A 21,103-nucleotide genomic window follows, 5' to 3' on the forward strand; every position below is an offset into this window, starting at 1 on the left:
TCAGCAGGTTGAGATAGACAGTCAGATTTTTTTTAGTTTTATGTTTTGGGTGAAATATGCATTCAGACTTCTGAGTGAACGGTTACCGAACACAAGTGCAGATCATTGCGGCCCCAAAACCTGAATATTTGGGGTCAAGTTTGGGATCACTCATTCTTATTCTGCAGAAGAAGAATGCAGACTTCACAAAGAATAAGATTTAGGTCAGATGTGCCTGCTGCGCGAATGTAATCTTAGTTTTTCTGTTTCTTTCAAGTATATTTATTTAATATGTTTCAAACAAAATAATGAATCACATTCTAGAATGCAGACTAGTCTTCACAAGAATTAAGAGTCAACTATACCTATAAATCCCTCCTGTTGAAAATGAAGAATTACATCAATATCTCTTATTTCTTCACTTTATTTTGTCAAAGATAGAGTATAAGCTGAAATGACTTGCAAAGATTAAATTCTGAAATCCAATTAATATATCATTTGAAAGAAACCTTATTGATATGAAATGCAATATTTGCTGTAGCAATTAAATTTCCAACTTACATTTTAATATATAGCATGTAACAAAATGGGGGTGTGGATTAAAGAAAACTGTTCAAGTTTGAAAGAGGAAAAATAACAAATCCATTAAATAAATGAAGCATCCTGCTGCAAGCAGACATAGGTAAAATCACTACATGCATTGAAAGCAAGAAATACAATCATAGTGGAGAGAAAAAAGTCAGAATCAATGTCATTTCAAACCTTTCCATCTAAAAGCAGACTAAGACTAAACTTTAGCATTGATTGTTGTATTTTGACAAAAATCTTATGCCACTGCTATCAGAAGAAGATAAATAATTCTGGTATTAATTTGAAAACGCAGACACATAAAACAAAACTTCCTTAATCAGTGTGATGTTCGGTTTTTATTGCCGTGTGGTCTTTACAAGGTGGCATCTGTTCCTCCTCTGCCTGGCGGATTCCGCCGTCATCAGGCTCATTAGCTTTGTGGGCTTCTGTCTCCACCGCAGCCTGAACAGTTCATCATTCTGTTTGCTCTTCTTTGTTCAGAAATATATTTTGCTCATGGGTTTAATAATCACAACATGGCATGAATTCATCAAGTTTTAGTTATATCTGCATGATTAATATATAAGTTCTATTTTAACAAAGCAGCCTGGGAATAGCCGCATGCATTCATTAAATGAGAATGTGATAGCAGAATTACTTTCTTTGCTTTCTAACGGGACATTAATGTTTAAAAAGTGGAATTATTTAGATACTGTCTGCTCCACTGCATTAGCCAGTTGTTGTACTGAAGGAAGTAAAGAGTGATTTTTTGCAGTAATTAATTCTAGTTGCACTCTGAGTCAGATCAGTCATCTGCTGTGGAAAAATGTCTTATATGAGTAAATTATTACTTCTAAATATGACTTTGATAGATAATAGGTTTAGCTTTTGTCATAGATTGATGTAGGTTTGATCCACAATGTGCCTTTGCCAACAGCTGTGATAAGTTTCATTTCCTTTTATTTCCAGATCTCCATCTGTGTGCTGCTGTTTGTTGCATTTTTATTGAAACAGTTTGTTTTCCCGGACTCAGCCACAGCTGCTGTTTCCAGGCTCTGAGGGGTTTGTCCAGGCGATTAAAGCTCTGTCTGTCCTCTTTCTCTGGTAGGATTTTGGGGATGATGGCTCACTGTACATCACCAAGGTGACCACCACCCACATGGGTAACTACACCTGTCATGCTGATGGATATGACAAACTGTTTCAGACCCACATTCTCCAAGTGAATGGTAAGAAGGTTATTTCTACACTTCTCTCTTTAAGTAATTCATCATCATACTGTGCCTGCAGTAGCTTTCAAACAACTTGAACCTTACTACATTTTAACTACAAACTTTATTTAGTTTTATTGTGATTTTATCCAATAAGCCAACCTAAAACATATCCCTGTGAACTAGAAAGAATTTGGTTCATGACTTTTCTTTTGTGCATTTTTTTTCTTCAGCAAAACTGAAATTAAAATACAGTGGAGCAGTTGGCTGCACGCTTCTGGGTCCTGGGTTTGAATCCTGGCCAGGGGCTTTTTATATGGAGTTCACATGTTCGTCTTTCGCATGTCTAAAAACTGTTAGTGACAATTGTAGATTGTTTGAAATTCTTAAAACCTGTGTCTTAAGAAATTTTAAGACAGTTGTTTATCACCACAAACAAACACTGTGATTATGTTTGTTCATGGCGTTGAACAAACACGAAGGTTAAAGAGCCCAGCAGATGGATCAGAGAGGAGGTTTTGGACGAGGGGAATTCAGGTTTAGGATATAAACAATATCTTAAGTTTCGAACATTTTACAGCACACTATATAATCCAAAAATTAAAAATATGAAAAGAGCATTAATCAGAAAAAAAGTGACGAAACTCCAAAGATCCACAGTTTTGGAACTGCATCCTCTGCTCAGTTGGGAGGATTTGTTGATTCGTTAAACATATAACCTTTATGAAGTAGCGAAAATTAAAAAAAAAAAAACTTTGAATAAAGTGATGAAGCCCTGTTTGCAGTTTGTCTCAAGGCATGAAGAGGGCACAGCTAACATATTGAAGACAGATCTTCAACAGGGACTGGAAGCTTGCAAGAGAAGAAAAGGGAGATGGATGCCAGAAACTAGAGTAATCCTGGAAGAAAACATGTTAGATGCAGCAAAAGACTTCAGATTGGGATGGAGGTTCACCTTCACCTTCCAAACATAAACATAGGGTTCTATTGTAGATTGGTTTAGATTAAGGCATTTTAAGGGGTAAGAATAGCCCAGTTAAAGTTCAGACGCAAATCCACTTAAAAGTTTGTGATGCTCTTTATCCAATATGCCTCGACTTGAGTGATTTCACAAAGAAGAAAAATCTTCAATTTCTAACTTTCCTGCTAGAGGCTTACCTCAAAAACATGCATAAGTCATTTCAACAGGAGCTAAATATCAGTGTGGACAGCACATTGCTCTGGTTTATTTGTAAAAAATGTTGGAAAATCATATACTGCTTTCCTTCAAGTTCACAACAACAATAGTTTGTGTTGGTTTATCATGTGATATGTTAATTAGATAAACTGAGGTTTGTCATTTTTACCATGACAAAAAGTAGTTTAAAGCACTTTATGTCCCACATCAGTCCTAACTACTGCAGGCTGTACTCTTTGGTAAAATAAGAGACCTCAGAGGTGATGCAAAGCTAAGTGGCTGGGGAGTATTATCAAAGTTTGCTCACAGTAGCAGTAAAATGTGTCAAACCAGCTGCAAAGCAATGTGGTAGCGAGAAAAAAGGTCACTCACAGTTGGTGATCTACCTTGAATCATCACTCAAATCTGCAGCTCACCTTGATAACGTGAAGCCATGAGCTTCAGCTCATTGTACAGTACATTGCCCGCTCAGCACCAAACAGCAGATGGATGCAGTTCGAAACTATTCCATGCGCTATTTAACTACTGAGGGTGCAGTTCTGTCCCCAGGGAGCTGGTTGAAACAAAAAATAAAGTTAGAAAGACAGCAGATACCGAACTTTAATTACCTGGTGCTGATAAACGCAATTTACTTCCTGAAGCAGCTGGAGTTTTATGCAATTCACATGATGGCAATGGAATAAAAAAGCTTTGACAGGTTTGGCCTCCAAAACCAAAACGTTCCAACCAATTAACTATCAGTATGAAGATTTTAAACTCCATGACAAGCTTCTGAGGCAAACCGCAATTACAAATTGGTTTGAAATGTTATGTTAAGCTCAGCATTTAGTTTAATAGTTGGTTGTAAAAGAACAGTAATCTCTTAAGCATGATCTGAATGCCACAGTTTGCCGTATATCTGCATAAGCAACTGATTGTTTTTACATCTAGAAGGAAGAAAACTGACATAATTGTTATTGGGTATAATTGGACAAACACTTGACTTTCAACAGATTAGTTAAGCAGTACTAAATGTAGTTTTGCATAGTGAATGTTAAAGAGTCCCTTTTTTAATAATGTTTCAGAATTTTAGGAACTAAATTACAATAATTGCAAATAAAACCTTTAACCTTCTAGACTTTGTTTTTAGTTTTTGCTGTTACTTTCTGCTCTTAAACCCTGAGCTGCAGGGCATCATTATTAAAAGGCTTTCTTCTTTTCCTACAGCAGCTTTGAGTTTTTAATTCTTTATTTTTGAAATTTATTTTTCTTGATTCGGCTTTGCTCAGGAAGTCACAACTTTGATTTATTTGCCGCTAACAGATTCATCAGAGGTTACTTTGTTCAAATGTTGTACATGCGTAGCAATAGAATTCATCTTACATTTATTTTCAGGATACTAGCAGGAACAAAGACCAAGCGTGTTAGTGTTAGTGGAAATAATGTGTATGATTAGTGTTTTAGGGTTAGCACAACAAACCTTTTAGTTAGCAGTGCCCACCACTGGTTATGTAGCTGCCTGATATTATTCTGACACTGACTGTTCAGCCAAAAACATACAACCAAAACACATAATGTTGAAGTTAGTTTGTAGTTTGTTTTTCTTGTACATTAGGTGGTTTGGCTATAGAAAAACCACCGTTCTCTAATTAGTTTAGACACAGAACTAAATGATTTTCTGCCACTTCGAAGAAAATAGTCTTTTTCATACTGTATGGACTATCTGCTCAAAAGCAACACCCACAGTTGATTTTAGTGATCCAGTTATTGATTATGTGTGCAAGCCTTATAACCAACCCACTTATGACATGGCATAAACCATGTTGTTTCTTCCCTTCATTCCAATTGTTTAATAATTCTGGGGTAAAACAAACCCAAGCTGTTTTTGGTGGATGAGGAGAAATTTGTCATATTGGTGGAGCTGTCCTTTAGATACACACATAGATTGTGTTTTTAATTTATTTAAACATTTGCAGCAACTGTTTCTTGGGTAGAAATAAATCATTCAATGATTATGTTTTCAGATTTCTAGGTGCACATTGACTCACGAGTGTGTGACACAAAAGCCTCTTTTTCTTCCATAAAAGTGTGATTTATAATTATTTACCTGCAGATTGGTTTGTATTTTATACTTTTACTTTATTTAGGTTTTCTGGCTTTAAATATATTTGTGGTATTTAAAAAAAAATAATTTTTGTGCAAATTATAGTCTTCAATGATCCTTTCAGAATAAAAATATTGGCACCTCAGAAATATTTTAAAATTGTATTCACACTTTTCTTTACCTGCTGCTAAAAGTCTCATGCATTCACGATAAAATACATTAGCTTGATTGACATCGGCAAGATTTTAGTTACTTTTTCTTCTAATTGGTTTGGGTGGGTTTGATAGCCCTGGTGAATGCTAAAACAGACGTATATTGGTGAGGCCAAAGGTGAAGAGATGAAGCTTCAATAAATGAGACTAAATTTCATGAGATGGCTGCTAATAAACACTTTGTAAAAGTCAGTGAATATATTCCACTTACATTTGACAGACAGCTGGATCATTATCATTCTTCTAACAGATTACTGAGAGGTTAATTGTACTGATATACAGACCTTATTGTGCATATGGAGATTGCCAGAACCTCGGGAGGCCAATAACTTTGGGTTGTAATTAATATTGTAACTTCCACATGACCTTTCAATGAAGGCTGACTCCATTCCCAGTGTAACTGAAGTCTCAAAGGACCTGTATCACCCCTTCACACTTAGATTTTGTACAACTCAACTAAGAAAGAGCTAAAATGGGATAATCCTAGTCCAAACTGTCAATCACTGTAACACCAGAAAAAAGGCAACAAAGATTCCAAGTAAAAATCGGTGACAAAAAGTCCAGAGCTGTTTCATTATTTAATTAATCAAAATCAAAGTTCTCGAAAATAAATGGCCTTCATTTATTTTTAGATGTTAATGTTACTATTTGGTTTGATCACCATCCACATTAAGTTTATTTCCAATGTCTTGCTCACCTTGGTTCAAAATGTGTTTTGGGTTGTTGTTTTTTTTTCATAGAAAAATAAAATTAAGGCATTGCCACCACCTCTGAAACATTTAACTCTTTTTAAAAACACAGTCAACTGTTTTGGGCTTGGTTTGAAGGGTTATATCACTTATCATAAACTGAATAAAAAATTCTGTATTTAATCTGGGGTAACCCTGGCTTCCTGTGTGACTTAAGCAAAACAAGACCAGGTAAATTAATCCTAGAACTATTTTTTTCTTCTAGATCTATAATGATAGATCTAACTGAAAAACTAACATTTGTTGGTGAAAAGTATAACATAGATGTAATAACTCTGTTACCAGTTATTGTGTGCACCTCATTACATTGAAATTGTTCTGAGCCTCCTTTAGAGTCAGATTTCATATTCAATCTTTTCTGGTCGGAGTCTGATAGCAACATCTCAACCAGGTAAAAATTGCCCACTTTGCTCTGCCAAGGATGCTTCAATCTGTCAGACAGTAAGAACAGATTTTCTCAGTCCCAAAAAATTCTGTTGCTCATTTTGATAATATATTTTAGGGGTCCATGTGGTACTGAAAATGAAATAAATTATCCTTTAGTTTTCTAGCAGACAGTGGTTCTAAAAGCTGAAAATGTCTCAATTCCAGCTTATCCAAGCTCCAATTCCTTAGAAGAATTGGAGTCTGAGGATTTACAGTGCATAATGCTCCCACCACTTTGTTTCATAATTGGTAAGGGGTTTTATTTGAAATGACTCTCTGTGCTGTTTTGTGTACCGAGACAACCTTTTGAACTGAGGGCTAAAGGTTCTAGTTTTGCCTTCAGACTGTCATAAGTTTTTGAGTCGTTGTTCTAACATATTACTTTTTGGTCCAAAAATCTAGAGAACACATTTTTTTCCTCCTTATAATCTAACAAGCACCTGGACAATGATGCTGCTCCTTCAGTGATGCCGTCTGTATCGGAAATCCTTCTTAACTCGTTTCTGTTTTGGGTTTTACTGAATTTTGGAAGAAATTCCAAAATTGTGTGGTCACAAAAACTGGACTTTCTGCTCCTGTATCTTGTAAGCTCCTTCTCAGAGATACACTTGTACACCAAAAATCATTGAATTTCTTTGCTCTACCTCATGAGCGCAACTGACAAAATGTGATGAACATCACACTAAGACAGCTGAAGTTTAATTCAAGTTGAACTAGATTTACTATATGTGATGAGACGTGTGAGCTCTCATCAAATACCAAACACCGAATGCTGACATTAAATCAAGAGGTGTTTCAACAAGTGTAAAACATGTATTAGTTAATGCAACCATGCTGTTGCACCTTTTTTTTTTTCATTTTTGATATATCCCCCTAACATTTGATTGGTTCTCAGAGGAATATTAGTCACATAATAGGTGGAAAATTCACTAAAAATGCAAACCAATCGCATAGTTTTCCTGCTCAACAGTTTAAACAATAGTTTACAAAACACTGCAGATCTAGGATATAAAAATTGCCTTATTTTTATATTTTGTAATTGATAACAAAGTTTCAAGTTAATTTTTGGTTGTTTAGTTTGTGCTTTTCGTTTTAGAAAGATTTTAGTTTCAGTCTTTTTTGAAAGGCCTATTGTCAGCAAACATTTTATCATATTTAATGTAAGTAAATGCTGAGAAACTAAACTCAGGGTTCAGGCTTCCCAGAAAATATTCCGTAGGGCCCCAAATGGCCCCTAAGCCACACTTTGGACAGCCCTGCTGTAGCAAAACCAACTGTAAAATGTTTTCTCTCTTTTTGAAAACATGTTTCATCAAAATACCTCATATCGATAAAACAGATTGTACATACTGTCCACCTCATCTTTAAGAAGACCGTCTACTGCTATCTTCAATAGATGTTGTTATTCTAAAGAAGTTCGTTTTGTTGGGGTTATTTATTAGCTTTGGTCTGTTGTGCCAGCTCTTTTGTTGCAGTGACTCCACTTTACCCACCACAATCAATAAAGTTGCATCTCATTTGTTCACTGAGGTTGCAAAGTTTGTCCACTTTCACAGGCACTTTAGCAGAAAACAAATCACTGTTTAGAATAGATTAATGGAAGTCAAACTAAAACATACAGAATTGCTTTCTTTATTGTAATACAAAATTCACAGAGGATACATTTAAAGTTTCAAGTATTCATGATATATGATTATTTTTGTTGCTTAAAAAAAATTGTTTTTTACAACTTTCACCCTCTGAAGTAACTCACTTTGGTTGAGGTTGGAGGTTTTAGAAGGACATTGTCAGCTTGGAGGTCAGCTGTGGGTGTCTCTTTGTGTGTGCTGATTCTTGGCTTTAAAATAATCCTTCTTTCCTTAAATGTCATATTTTTAGTGCGAGGAGGCCAGAGGTAGAGGTGGTGTCAGAATAATGAGAGCTTACCTCCATACACTGTGCACACTCTGGAACCAAACCTTGATTGAACTGGGTTTTTCTCTTTCCCCACTGTTAGTCGATGTGCGGATACTTGCAGGCCCCAAGGTGAATGCCGTGAGGTTGTAAGGGTTTTTTCCCCCTCCCCTGTAGTACCAAAGGAATGCCTGCAGCTAAAAAGTCTGGGTCGTAGCAGTGTGTAGCAGCTGGAAATGAGCCCAAACAAGAAGTGTAGATTTGCTCTGTCTGGCTGGGGTTAGAGGGAAGATGTTTGCTGTGGGAATAAAACATGCAGAACACTGACAACAGCACAGATTTTGCTTTGATTTAATATTGATCGATCATATATTTTACAGTATTTGTTTAAACTGTAAAAGGTGCAAAGAAAGGACTTCTGAACCTCAAAGCAGTTTCCTAATAGTGAGCTGGTTTAACATTGATCCTACACTTAACCCAATACCAAGTATTGATCAAGGCGTTTTAAATATTGAAGCAATAAACTCCAATCCTCTTCCGATCTGTGTTGTCGCCCTATTGTCCACAGTAGATTCTAAACGGCTGAAAAAGCAACAAACTGGGACGGATTTCTCTCACTGTATCACAGAAGCAATTGGTTGATCATTTTAAGCATTTGAAAAATGTGCCAAGTATGACAGCATGTTTGTACACACAGCAGCCCAGACAGGTTGTGGTCTGCTGCACGTCTAACTGTGAAAGGATGCATTTTATTTGCCGGTGATGTTTCTGGATTATTGTAAAATGTAAATATACTTTTTTTAGTTGTAGCTTCATATTGATGAACACATGAATGTTTCTCCAAATGAGCACTGTATTGTGGGACAATAGATTATTTCAAAGCAAATAAAAAACCTATCTTCAACATTCTCTGAAAATATCAAACTAAAAGCACTTCCTGTTCTATTAATTCAGAAATTCACTCATTTACTTACATTTTGCCTCAGTCATATTTTGCTTCATAACTTTATTTTGAACATCTTTATTATTTAGAGAGCATATGTTTTAAATGTGGATTTAGAAAATGGTTTCCAAATATTAATATATCTTCTCCAGCTCAGTGTGAGGAGAGGAAAACAAAGGTGAAGGAGTAAACAATAATGCCTAATAATTTGTCTAATGGGGTAAGTGTTCCATTTGATCAATTTTCAATTATTTATTTATTTATTTTTTTTTTTTTTGGTTACAACTCAGGTCATATTGGATAGTGAAATCAGGGCTTCTGTCTGACTTGATGGAATATTGATGATTTTCCAACTGGGAACTTAGTAAAACAACTTGCAGATGCAAAGAGAACATATTTTTAACATCAAATGTCTCAGGTCTAGGAAAAACAGCATTGATCTGGAAATAAGAAACTCATACATGACACGAGTGTTGGATTTCATGATGTACTACAATTGTTTTCTAATTACAAAAAATACACTGCTGACATAAATATAAATAATTGTGAATCAGTAACTGGTCATTTCAATGACCAGTTACTAATAAAACATCTGGAATCTTGGTCTTTCCTAGGAAAAGGAGAATCTCTTGTTAAATTGTACTTTTTTTATGCAATGAAATCAAATCTCTGTGGAAAATTGAATTCTATGAATTCCTTTTCCCAAGTAATAACTCAAACAGGAAAAACTGGGGGGGAAATAAGCATCTGGTACCTCTTCTGAGGAGGAAAGATGAGAAAAACTGTAGCAGATTTCCCCGTGGTTCCATTATACATTTTATAAGTTTAGTTCCACATCTTTTTTACAACTCCTCTAGCTGTTTTATTCTTTTACTTTTGTTTTACACTTCAAAAGTACTGTTTCACTAGCTCTGTAAAAAGTATGCTATGTGCTGGATGCACACTGACTGCCACATCTTCATAGGAAAGTAATACCTGTGGAGAGATATTTCATCATGTCGTAGCTCTATTTGTCACGCTTTGTGTAACTGCAGGATGAAGTGCTGTGTCTTGTGCATTAATGCTATGAATGTGCACTTGATTGTGTACTCTATGATCAGTTCCTATTACCCACCAGATCTGGCCAGCATGTTTAATTTTTATCACCAAGGGTTTAATTTGATTGAAGCTTTGTAATAAGTCTTTCTGGGCTTGTTGGAAATGTCCCAGTTGTGGGATGTTGAAATGGTCTCCTGCCACGATGTATCTGTGCATCCCTGCTCATCTCGTGAAGCACCAAAGCAGACGGGAGCCTTGCTGAGTGATTGACGACCGGCTTGGGAGCTTTATGATGGAGCTGTCAGCCCTGCCGTGTCACGTTCTCCTGACAGTGACTCTCCTGACGCCCTTAAAAACGTATCAGAATGCATTTTCTCTCACATCTTGTCTGAATCAAGTTTGGAGTAGAAAAAAAAGTGTTACTTTTTCCCAATTTCTAGGAGTGTTTCAAGCAACAACATTTTCTTGGGAATAAACATATGTGTGAAAAGACAGTGAAATTAGCCTGTCTTTAAACACAAATGATTGTAACACATAGAACTAAATATAAAACAGTGTAGACATGTGACTTTGTCATCATATTAACATCTAGGATGGTTGATTTATCCCTGTACTTCTAATGTATGTTTGTTTATATGTCTGTTAAAGTATCAGACAAATAAAAAGAGGATTTCAATACAGAAATGTTTTAAATCATTGAAGCCCACTAAAATATTGATTCTTGAAAGATAGCAAGAATAGAGTTTTAAAAGATCAATACATTTAATCAACACTTAAAAAAATTAAATGTAATAAAGTTACATTATAGTTGCCATCAAGTGTATTAGTTCCTTAATATCAGTCAAATCACTAAATGATCAGGTTACTGTCCAAAATAATTTAAATATTGTAAAATTGGAGGTGGATTTATCATTCAGAACTGACCACAGCTTCTTTTTTCAGATTCGTTTTAAACCTTTTAAAAAAAATTTTACTACAACCTTAATTTATAGTAAATAGAACATGAAACCCTGCATATTATACAAGTCAACAAATGTTCAGGGTGTGTTTTGTGATGCCTTGTACCTGCACATAAAACTGATGGCTACATCCTCAGGGATGCACAGTGGCGCAGTTGCCTTGCAGTAAGAAGGTCCTGGGCTCGATTCCCAGCCTGGGGTCTTTCTGCATGGAGTTTGCATGTTTTCCCTGTGCATGCGTGGGTTCTCTCCAGGTACTCTGACTTCCTCCCACAGTCTAAAAGCATGACTGTTAGGTTAATTGGTCTCTTTAAATTCTCCTTAGATGTGTGTGTGCATGGTTATTTGTCCTGCTGTCCTGCAACAGACTAGCGACCTGTGAGGATGGATGGATGGATGGATGGATGGATGGATGGATGGATGGATGGATGGATGGATGGATGGATGGATGGATGGATGGATGGATGGATGGATGGATGGATGGATGGATGGATGGATGGATGGATGGATGGATGGATGGATGGATGGATGGATGGATGGATGGATGGATGGATGGATGGATGGATGGATGGATGGATGGATGGATGGATGGATGGATGGATGGATGGATGGATGGATGGATGGATGGATGGATGGATGGATGGATGGATGGATGGATGGATGGATGGATGGATGGATGGATGGATGGATGGATGGATGGATGGATGGATGGATGGATGGATGGATGGATGGATGGATGGATGGATGGATGGATGGATGGATGGATGGATGGATGGATGGATGGATGGATGGATGGATGGATGGATGGATGGATGGATGGATGGATGGATGGATGGATGGATGGATGGATGGATGGATGGATGGATGGATGGATGGATGGATGGATGGATGGATGGATGGATGGATGGATGGATGGATGGATGGATGGATGGATGGATGGATGGATGGATGGATGGATGGATGGATGGATGGATGGATGGATGGATGGGATGGATGGATGATGGATGGATGGATGGATGGATGGATGGATGGATGGTGGATGGATGGATGGATGGATGGATCTATCTACCTGGTTCTGTTCACAATTTCAGAACCAGAGTTCAGACATTCTAGATTAGATCCGGCTTTGTGAAGATTCATCAAAGTATCCGAAAACTCCAGTCCTCCAGGGCCGGTGTCCTGCAACTTTTAGATGTGCCTCTGCTGCACCACACCTGAATAGAATAATTAGGTCATTAGCAAGGCTCTGGAGAATTTATCCACACAAGGGGGAGGTAATTAAGCCATTTCATTATAGCGTTTTGTTCCTGTGACACATCTAAAAACTGCAGAACGGTGGCCCTTGAGGACCCCTGTTCTCTACTGTGATTCTCTACTGACGTGATTCTCTACTGACGATCGGTAAAAACGCTTTGAATACCTATTATGTTACACTTTTTATAGTTTCAATAGTTTTATCCACTTTGACTCATAAGGACTTAACCCTGAGAGAAAACAATGTATTTTAATCGAACAATTATCTCAGTTCTCTTGGGATCAGCTAAGTTTGTTTTGAACCTAATTACATGCATTAAATATGAATTTTAGTTTCTTTAATGCTGCAGTTAGCATTTGAATTGGCTTCTTTTTCCTTCCTCCCCCCACTTTCTTTGCAACCAGATAAACTCTCAATATCTGCTTTCTTGAATTTTAACAACTGCATGGGCCTATCAGTGACCAGAAGAAATTACAGCCACAAATTAAGGAAAGCACAACGGCACATGAGTCTTCTCTCTTGCATTCACAAAGGAAATTTACTGACTAAAGCTCTTTGCTAATAATGAGTCTTTAACTAAGTAATGACCTTTATTGAGTTCTGTGGGTGGCCAATGGGAATTACAGCAACACAGATAAATTTGGGTCCTCCCACAAAAGTTTTTGCACTTCACTGTTCTCAGCAGCGGTGTTCCATCAATAACCACAGACATTATGTCAAACTGGGAAGGAATGCAATTAATATTTAAATTAGAGATTTGACTGAAAAAATCTGAAATGAGAACGCTCATTTCGTTTTTGTTCTATGTGAATATTTGGGGAGTTTGTCTCTGCACTATATAAAATGTCAGCCGATTTTCTTCTCTCCGACTCTCATCTCACGTTTTAAGCAGTTTTCATATTACGAAGTCTAATCAAAACTTTTGATACAACCACTTCTTTTATGATGCATGAGTTTCTCAAATTATTTGGTACTTTCTGGAAATCAGCTGTCACATAGAATGCCTTTCACTATTTTATCGGGATATTGTGTAAGATAAAAAGTAGTTATAGCTGAACAAGAAAGAAAATGGTTTCTCGTTGTTTTACAAATATAAATGTGAAAGGACTGATATACGCTTTTGTTCTGGCGCCCCTTCATTTTGATACTCCTAAATAAAATCCAGTGCAACCTTTTGCTTTAAGAAGTCAGATATTCAGTAAATACAGACCAGTAGTTTGTTGTTGAACAGCAGCATGAAAATCAAGAAGCACTCCAACTGGGTAAGAGTTAAAGATGCTGAGAAAATTGAAGCAGGTTTAGGTTATATAATGTCCTAAGCTCTTGATGTTTGCATGCAGGCCAAAAAGATGTCAGTTTTGGCCTCATCAGACCTTCTTCTACATGTTTACTGACCTAAATGCAATTGAGAATCTGTGTCAAGACTCAAAACTGTCCACATACACTCTCCATCCTATCTGACTGAGTTTTAGATAGATTGCAAGAGAAGAATGGGCAAATATGTTGAACTCCAGATATGCAAAACTGAAAGACATATCAAAAATAACTTTCAACTGCTGCTGTTCAACATATTGACTGGAGTAGGTTAATTCAGATGCTTGCATAACTTTTTGTGTTACTTGTAGAAAGTGAAAAGATTAAATGGAAGTTATATAATCTTCTCCTTTCACTCAACCAATCCAGTGTGCACCAGTTTATGTTGGTTCAGCACATCAAATTTACAAAAAATTACTAAAGGATTTCAGTTTTGACTAAATTCATGCAAATTTTGACTGAAAAGCTACTAGCATGTGAAATAAGTCAGAAGAAATAGAAATTCTGTTTCTGGTTAAATTCTTTTTCAATAACCAATCAAACCCCTAACTTCCAGATAAAACTGGTTCCTGAAACCTACGTAAATCTCACCTGGATCTACTCTTCCTCACTTTTGTACACCATAGATCAGAAAGCTTTGGTACTGGTGTTATTCTTAAAAAGCTTGCTTGCGTGTCCATGTGCCATCTGCATTAATGAATGAATGGACAAAAACCCTGACTCAGTAAGTACACCTTTAACTTACTCAAATTATTCTTTTAAATTAGTAAATTTAAGATGATTCAAAAATGTTTCCCAGATTTCAAAGCAAACTAATTATCAGAAGGCTTGCAAGGGATCCACTGAAGACTGAAGAACTGAGAACATAAATAGGATTTTTGTCAAGCAGAAATATAATTGCAACATTTCTAGCCTTAAATGGCTGCAACATTCTAAATCCGACTTGCATGAACAATTCAAAACTCCATGCATACAGATGCAGGAAGGACTAAAACTGGAGAGTAAATCTGTTTTCCTACTACAATGTCAAATAAATATTTATGAAATACACTATTTATCCAAGCTTTTCCTTTGCTTTTGCGTTTTGTAGATTATGTCTGTGCATGATTGGACTTTTCTCCACGTGTGCATGGTTGTCTGTGTTAAAATGACTTAATTCACAAATTGCATCTACAGGTGCATTTTGGAAGTAAAACTCAGATTATTTACAAAGCTATGTACTTCAAGTGTCTGAATATTTCTGTATATTTTGATGATTGTGAAGAGAAATTTAAAAATTTGTTTCTCAAAAAAAATTATTTTTTTACATTAAGTCAACAAAAAGTGATGTGCAAAGACCAATGGTATGTTAGGAGTCACACAATAATGGAGATCAGTCTGTCATTGACATGGACGCTGTCACGTGTTATGAGAAAATGAATTGGAAAGAAACACAGAAACAAAACACTTTCAAAAGTTTGAAATTGAAAGTTGTGGGTTACAAATGAAGTCGGTGATTCTCGGCAGCTATTTAAAGAGAATTATTGAGTTATTAAAAGATTAGAGATACAAGAACCAACAATGCAGATAAGAGCAGCTGATATTAGAGAAACCTCTGCTTCAATTTCTCTTCATCAGTCTCAGGTTGTCTGTCTCTATGCCACTCTGCACGGATCCAAAACTCATTCAAAATAAAACTGACAAATTTTTGTTTATACACAGTATATCGCACAATAGTTTTCCACATTTCTATATTACTATTATGAGGTGTTCTAAATACCTGACGACATCAGTCTGTTTGTAATAAATCAACATGATTTAATTTTTGAGTTGAATTAATAAAATAAACTTTTTACAATATTGTAATTTATTAAAATACTTTTTTTTTAGTTTAGACTTAGACTGACAAAATACTAGACAATAAAGATGGATTGCAGCACACACCATCAACAAAAAGCATTTGTACATTCTATTTTCTGCAAACACTTGAATACACTTTGAGCGTTCAGCTGCTGGGATATATAAAGGGAAAAGGGATAAACTGCGCTAAACAGAAATCACAAAATAATTGCTTCTAAAGGTTCTGTTGCAGTAGTGTTTTTAGTGCTGAGAGGCACCAAGGTAACAGGAGACTCTGTGCCACTGTGATTGGTAGGGATCGTGCATTAAGAGCCCTTGTGGCCCACAGGGCACTCTCTCTTTCCTGCTGGGAAGATGCAAACTCCAAAACCCTTGTGTGACGTGATTACCAGGTGGCTGTGGCAACATTCTTTCTTCCTTTCATTAACCTGGCTGAGTGAAGACTTACTCTGACCACAAGCTACAGAAAATGGTCTCTAGCCCGCATCTGCTTTCTCTGCAGATGCCAGAACTCTCATTTCCGTCACCAGCTCAGACATCAGAAGTCCATTTTAGACAACAAACAAAAAAGATCCACTGATTTGGATCACTGAAGCTGAAATGGGACAGTACAAAACAAAATAGTGGGATGGAGATTTGATCTCCTCATGTGAACCGCTGCCAGGTTGTCATGCTTATATGGGAAACACTGTGGAACGAATCGGGTTGCTTTTTAAAGTATTTTTTGTCCCTGTCCAACTTTCAGTCACAGTTTTTTTCAGATAAACTTTCTTTTTGAAAGGTTTTATCACTGTTATGGTAGTTATGGAATGCATCTCCCTTTAGAGGATTATTCAAATCCATTCTTTTGATATTCCCCATGTTTTATGGACTAAAATTTATACAAGTTGGCCTTAGGCAAAACAAAAACAAAACAGAACAAAACTTGTGGCATCTCAGCCAATGCATAAATGAATATTATTTATCCATTTAAGTGGATTATTGATTTATGCTAATCTGTGAATGTTGGAAATGCAGTATGAAGGAGTGGTTATATTTGTTTTGTTTTGCTTTGGGGGATACTAAACCCTTGAAACTCTGGCATGAACCTGACGTGCAGTCCGAAACGTGTAACACCAGATGCTCATTTAGTTTCTCTCTTTTCTCTTTTCTCACATTTTGTTTTCACTGCCTCTATCCTCTCATCTGGCTTGACAAAAGGTTACAGAAAATCAATACTAAGCAAGCAAAATCAATATCATCAGCGCAACTGTTGGCTCCCTTATTTATCTATCTGATGTTTTTGGTTTCATGAAGCACATTAACCTTATCTAAACATGTTCAGCAATGCTGCAAATGCACTCAAACCTACTGATAGTGTATGCTAATGTGGAGTCAGACGTTTACTTGGCCTCTTATCTAAACCATCTTGTTTGATAAGGGTTAGTAACTTCTTAAGTGATGATACTAATGTAAATAGCAGTGTGGAACAAATCAACGTTTGTGTTGATCTAGCTCTTATCCGTTTTCCTGCCACCTTCCAGTCCCTCCAGTCATCAGAGTTTACCCAGAGAGCCAAGCCCGGGAGCCAGGAGTTACCGCCAGCCTGCGGTGTCACGCTGAGGGCATCCCCAGCCCACAACTCTCCTGGCTCAAGAACGGCATGGACATAAAGACCAAGCTGTCCAAACAGCTCACCCTGCAAGGTGAACAGAAGTCCTGATTTATAATCTACTCCAAGTATTTATTAGTTTCTTATACCATAGCTTTTCCTGAGGATGGTGATTTAAAATCTGAAAATGTGATTACTGGTTCAGCGATGGACAGGTAGAATAAAAAAAAGCCTATATACATATAGACCCAGGAACCTTCTGGTTTCCTTCAGTGGAAACCAGAAGGTCGCATACAGCAAATAAAGTCAAACCTTGTTTTTTATCACTCTCTGAAGTTACATCAGATCAAACTTATCTTGTTTCAGGTCAGTTAGACTTCAGACACCTGTTTTATTTAATAGATGACCATGCGGTTTGATTTTCACACACATTTTGGACACACTTATTTCTATGCATCATTCAGTTACAGAGTCCAGAGCATGCATGTTATTACTATTGGGTATTTAATTAGGTATTTGCTTTCTACTACTCTATTACTTCTACAAGTAATTCATTTGTCATGTAGACATGCGATTTTTGTCTAAAACAGCAGTTAAGATGGTTAGAGATGTTGAGCAGATCTGTATGAATCATATTCTAAATTAAATAAGCTAGCCACAGATGAAAAATATTCTGGTTTGGGGAAATGTATCCAATTTTCTGCAGCTATTAGCACAATACGCATGAATAAAACAAAACTTTTCAGAGTAACTCATTATTTATGCCATTTTCACTGTGATTCATTTGTTGTGTATTCATAGTTTAGAATAAAGTCTGGTTTTCTTCTGAAGCTCTTGGGCTTAGTATGACCTCAATGATTCACAAACTGCCACCTTCTAATGTTTTTTTCAGGATTGTTAATAAGCCTACCTTAAATCAGATAGATTGTTTGAAGATCCTTAAGGTTCAGAAACTTTAAACCAGCAGATAATCCTTTTATGAACTTCCCTACTGCGTTTTTTAATTCTCCCTGAAACAAACTCTATCCGTCTGTTATGTAATAGCACCAAAAGATGGGAAGATGGGAGTCTCCTTTTATGTCTTTCTGGAAAGCAAACACATTGCCCATTTTTGTGTTTCCTCTCTGCTCTTCTTCAAAGCTAATGGAAGCGAGGTGCACATCAGCAACGTGCACTTTGAAGATACCGGGGCATATACCTGCATCGCCAAGAATGAGGCCGGCGTGGATGAGGACATCTCTTCACTGTTTGTGGAGGACTCGGCTCGCAAAACCTGTATGTATTAATCATAAAGCCTGCTTGGGTTTCTCTCTTTTTTAAGGGGGTATAGTGGAGCAAAGCTAAAGCTCTCAACATTTATTTGAATCCGTTTTCATCATTTTATTTTTTGTGATGCAAAGATATCGCCTTCCAGAGTGATGTTCTCCCCTTCCTCATTTTAGCCACAATTGTTTTGTCTTTGTTTTAAAGAGTACCTGCCCAGTTTGTTACATTTACATTTCAGTTTTGTTTTGAATTGTAGCTTTTGATATTTGTACTCATTTTATTTCTGGAAATAAGGTATATATATATAAACAACAAGATGCATCAGCAGCTTAAATTCAAATTTAATTTGATTGATTTAAATCTTTAGCTGAGAGCAAATCCTGACTGTAATTTTATCAACATCCAGTAGATAGTGTAATTTCTGCTCCAGTGCTGACCAGCATTGTTGCATCAGTGTATTCCTACCAACAACTGTATCACCAGGTTAGCCTCATGTCATCAAACTATGCAGGGGTTTTGCACATCTTAGTTTTCTCAAACTGATCACTTCATCTATATTTGTGAAGGGTTTGACTGCTCTGAAATAAAATTTAATCTGTGAAACTATTCCAAAAACACCGTCTGTTACGTAACTCAGACCAACTGCAGCTAGCGTTCCCACAGCATGTTGTTTGGACCTGAAATATTTTAATATCTTTATGTGGTGAATGGAAGAAAATGGAAGATACTAATATTGACCCTTTTCAACTACATCATGTAACCACATTGAGGCTTCAAGATGGATGTTGGAAGTGGGTGACAGGATTAGTGAACGGAGCGACTGTTTTTTTGTCAGTATAGCCATGGCTTCTACTCTGGCTGTTCACCACTTCGTCAAGCACAAGTTGAATGAGTCCGATGGTTTCCAAATCTTTGGAGAAAGCATGTTTCCAGCAGAGACAGCTTTTTGGTGGGTGAGGAGAAATCAGGCCTGTTCAGCTGTTAACTTCCTATCTTTGTAGCAAAGCTCTCCATCCTGTTTCTGTGTTTCCACACATCTATTGAACAATCAACTAAACAATCACACTCTGTGTGTTATATACAGCAGTGCATCACAACTAGAGGTGTTTTGTTAAGGTTTTTTGAATTACTTATGTAAATTGAAAAACTACTCAATATATTGCAGAAAAATAAAAATAGCCTTTAAGCTGTTTGGTGTATGAATCTCAAGACGCATTTTTTATTTATCCAAGTCTGTCTTAAAACAAATATTAACCCAAACACTTTGATAAGAAACAGAAAATCTTCTTTCATTTATTTACTAAGGCACTATGTTACCATCAAATTTTCTTAACATCAGGTTTGTGACACAAGTAACCTTATTTATATCTGGAAGCATTTCTCAACAAACAATCTCCCCTTGTTCTTTCCTCATGAGAAGAATCGCAAACAGTAATTAACTCTGACCTTCTTAAAAATGTCAGAATTTGTCTTCGGGGCATTCATCCACATCCAGTTGTTAGCGTGTTGTATTTTTTCTGCGGGTAATTATGGCTCCCAGTTGGTACAAGCATTGCAACTCTGCAGTCAGGTCACATATCACGTGTTCAGCGTCCCAGACCTGTGCCAAACCAAATGTGTTTAGATGTGATCCCTGTAGAGCGGAGCTTCCTCTGGCCTGCCTGTCACACATCAGAGGATCATCCTCGACGAGGTCACAAGTTGCCCCCCTGCGCTTTGAAGCTTTTGAAGATCTACCGAAGGCTAAAATGATGCTCAGAGTTAGATATGGAAAACCCCCTTTTTTTTGGAGAGAGTAACCCCACAAGACAGGACTTCAAAGAGATGTGAAGGGAAGGACAGGCAAGGTTTGTACTGCTGCTTTAAAAGGAAATAATAAACAGACTTTTGTACACATGTTGTGATCTGTCCTCAATATCTCACAGAGTGAACGTATGACCCATCCTAGTTTTCCTGTGACATCGCCCTCCACATTCAGAAAGTACTTAGGAGAGCAAATGAGAGCTGACAATCGGTTTTCCCAGAATTGGCTGTCAATGTAAGCCTGCGGCTGATGTGGGCTGTCAGTCTGCACCGCCTGCAGCCCTTCACGGCTAACATGCTGCTCATCTGATCCCACATAATATAAATTATGACATTTAACTTTAAAGCTGTTTTGTGTACAAAATATGATTTGAAATGATTGTTTTTTTATTTCGAAATGTGTAAGAAAACAAAGTGTCAGAGAAAAAAATGAAAAGAAAAAACTATAAAACAAAGCTTTCATATTAAAAATTTATCTGCACAATTCATTTTTATATGGTGCAGATAACAATATCTGCACAATATTGTATTAAACAATCACACTCTGTGTGTTATATACAGCAGTGCATCACAACCAGAGGTGTTTTGTTAAGGTTTTTTGAATTACTTATGTACATTGAAAAACTACTCAATTTATTGCTGAAAAATAAAAATAGCCTTTAAGCTGTTTGGTGTATGAATCTCAAGATGGAGATTCATGCAGTGTAGACTTAAACAATCTACGCTGTTTACGTGTAAGATAACCATACAGTGAATTCAAAACAACCAAAAACAAAATATTTTCCTATTCTATGT

The 21,103-nt window shown here is 36.7% G+C and overlaps 1 protein-coding gene across 1 annotated transcript in view; it reads left to right on the top strand.

Annotated features, from left to right (window-relative positions):
* The window catches only part of LOC129360476 (follistatin-related protein 5-like), a 173,942-nt gene that overhangs the window by 122,550 nt on the left and 30,289 nt on the right, over positions 1–21,103 (top strand). The window contains exons 8-10 of the mRNA XM_055030744.1: positions 1,658–1,778; positions 17,172–17,333; positions 18,380–18,514. Coding sequence (XP_054886719.1) covers positions 1,658–1,778; positions 17,172–17,333; positions 18,380–18,514 — 418 coding nt within the window. The remainder of the gene's footprint in view (positions 1–1,657; positions 1,779–17,171; positions 17,334–18,379; positions 18,515–21,103) is intronic.

Source organism: Poeciliopsis prolifica, unplaced genomic scaffold (assembly GCF_027474105.1).
Source record: "Poeciliopsis prolifica strain line A6 unplaced genomic scaffold, Auburn_PproV2 SCAFFOLD006, whole genome shotgun sequence".
Classification (NCBI taxonomy): Eukaryota; Metazoa; Chordata; class Actinopteri; order Cyprinodontiformes; family Poeciliidae; genus Poeciliopsis; species Poeciliopsis prolifica.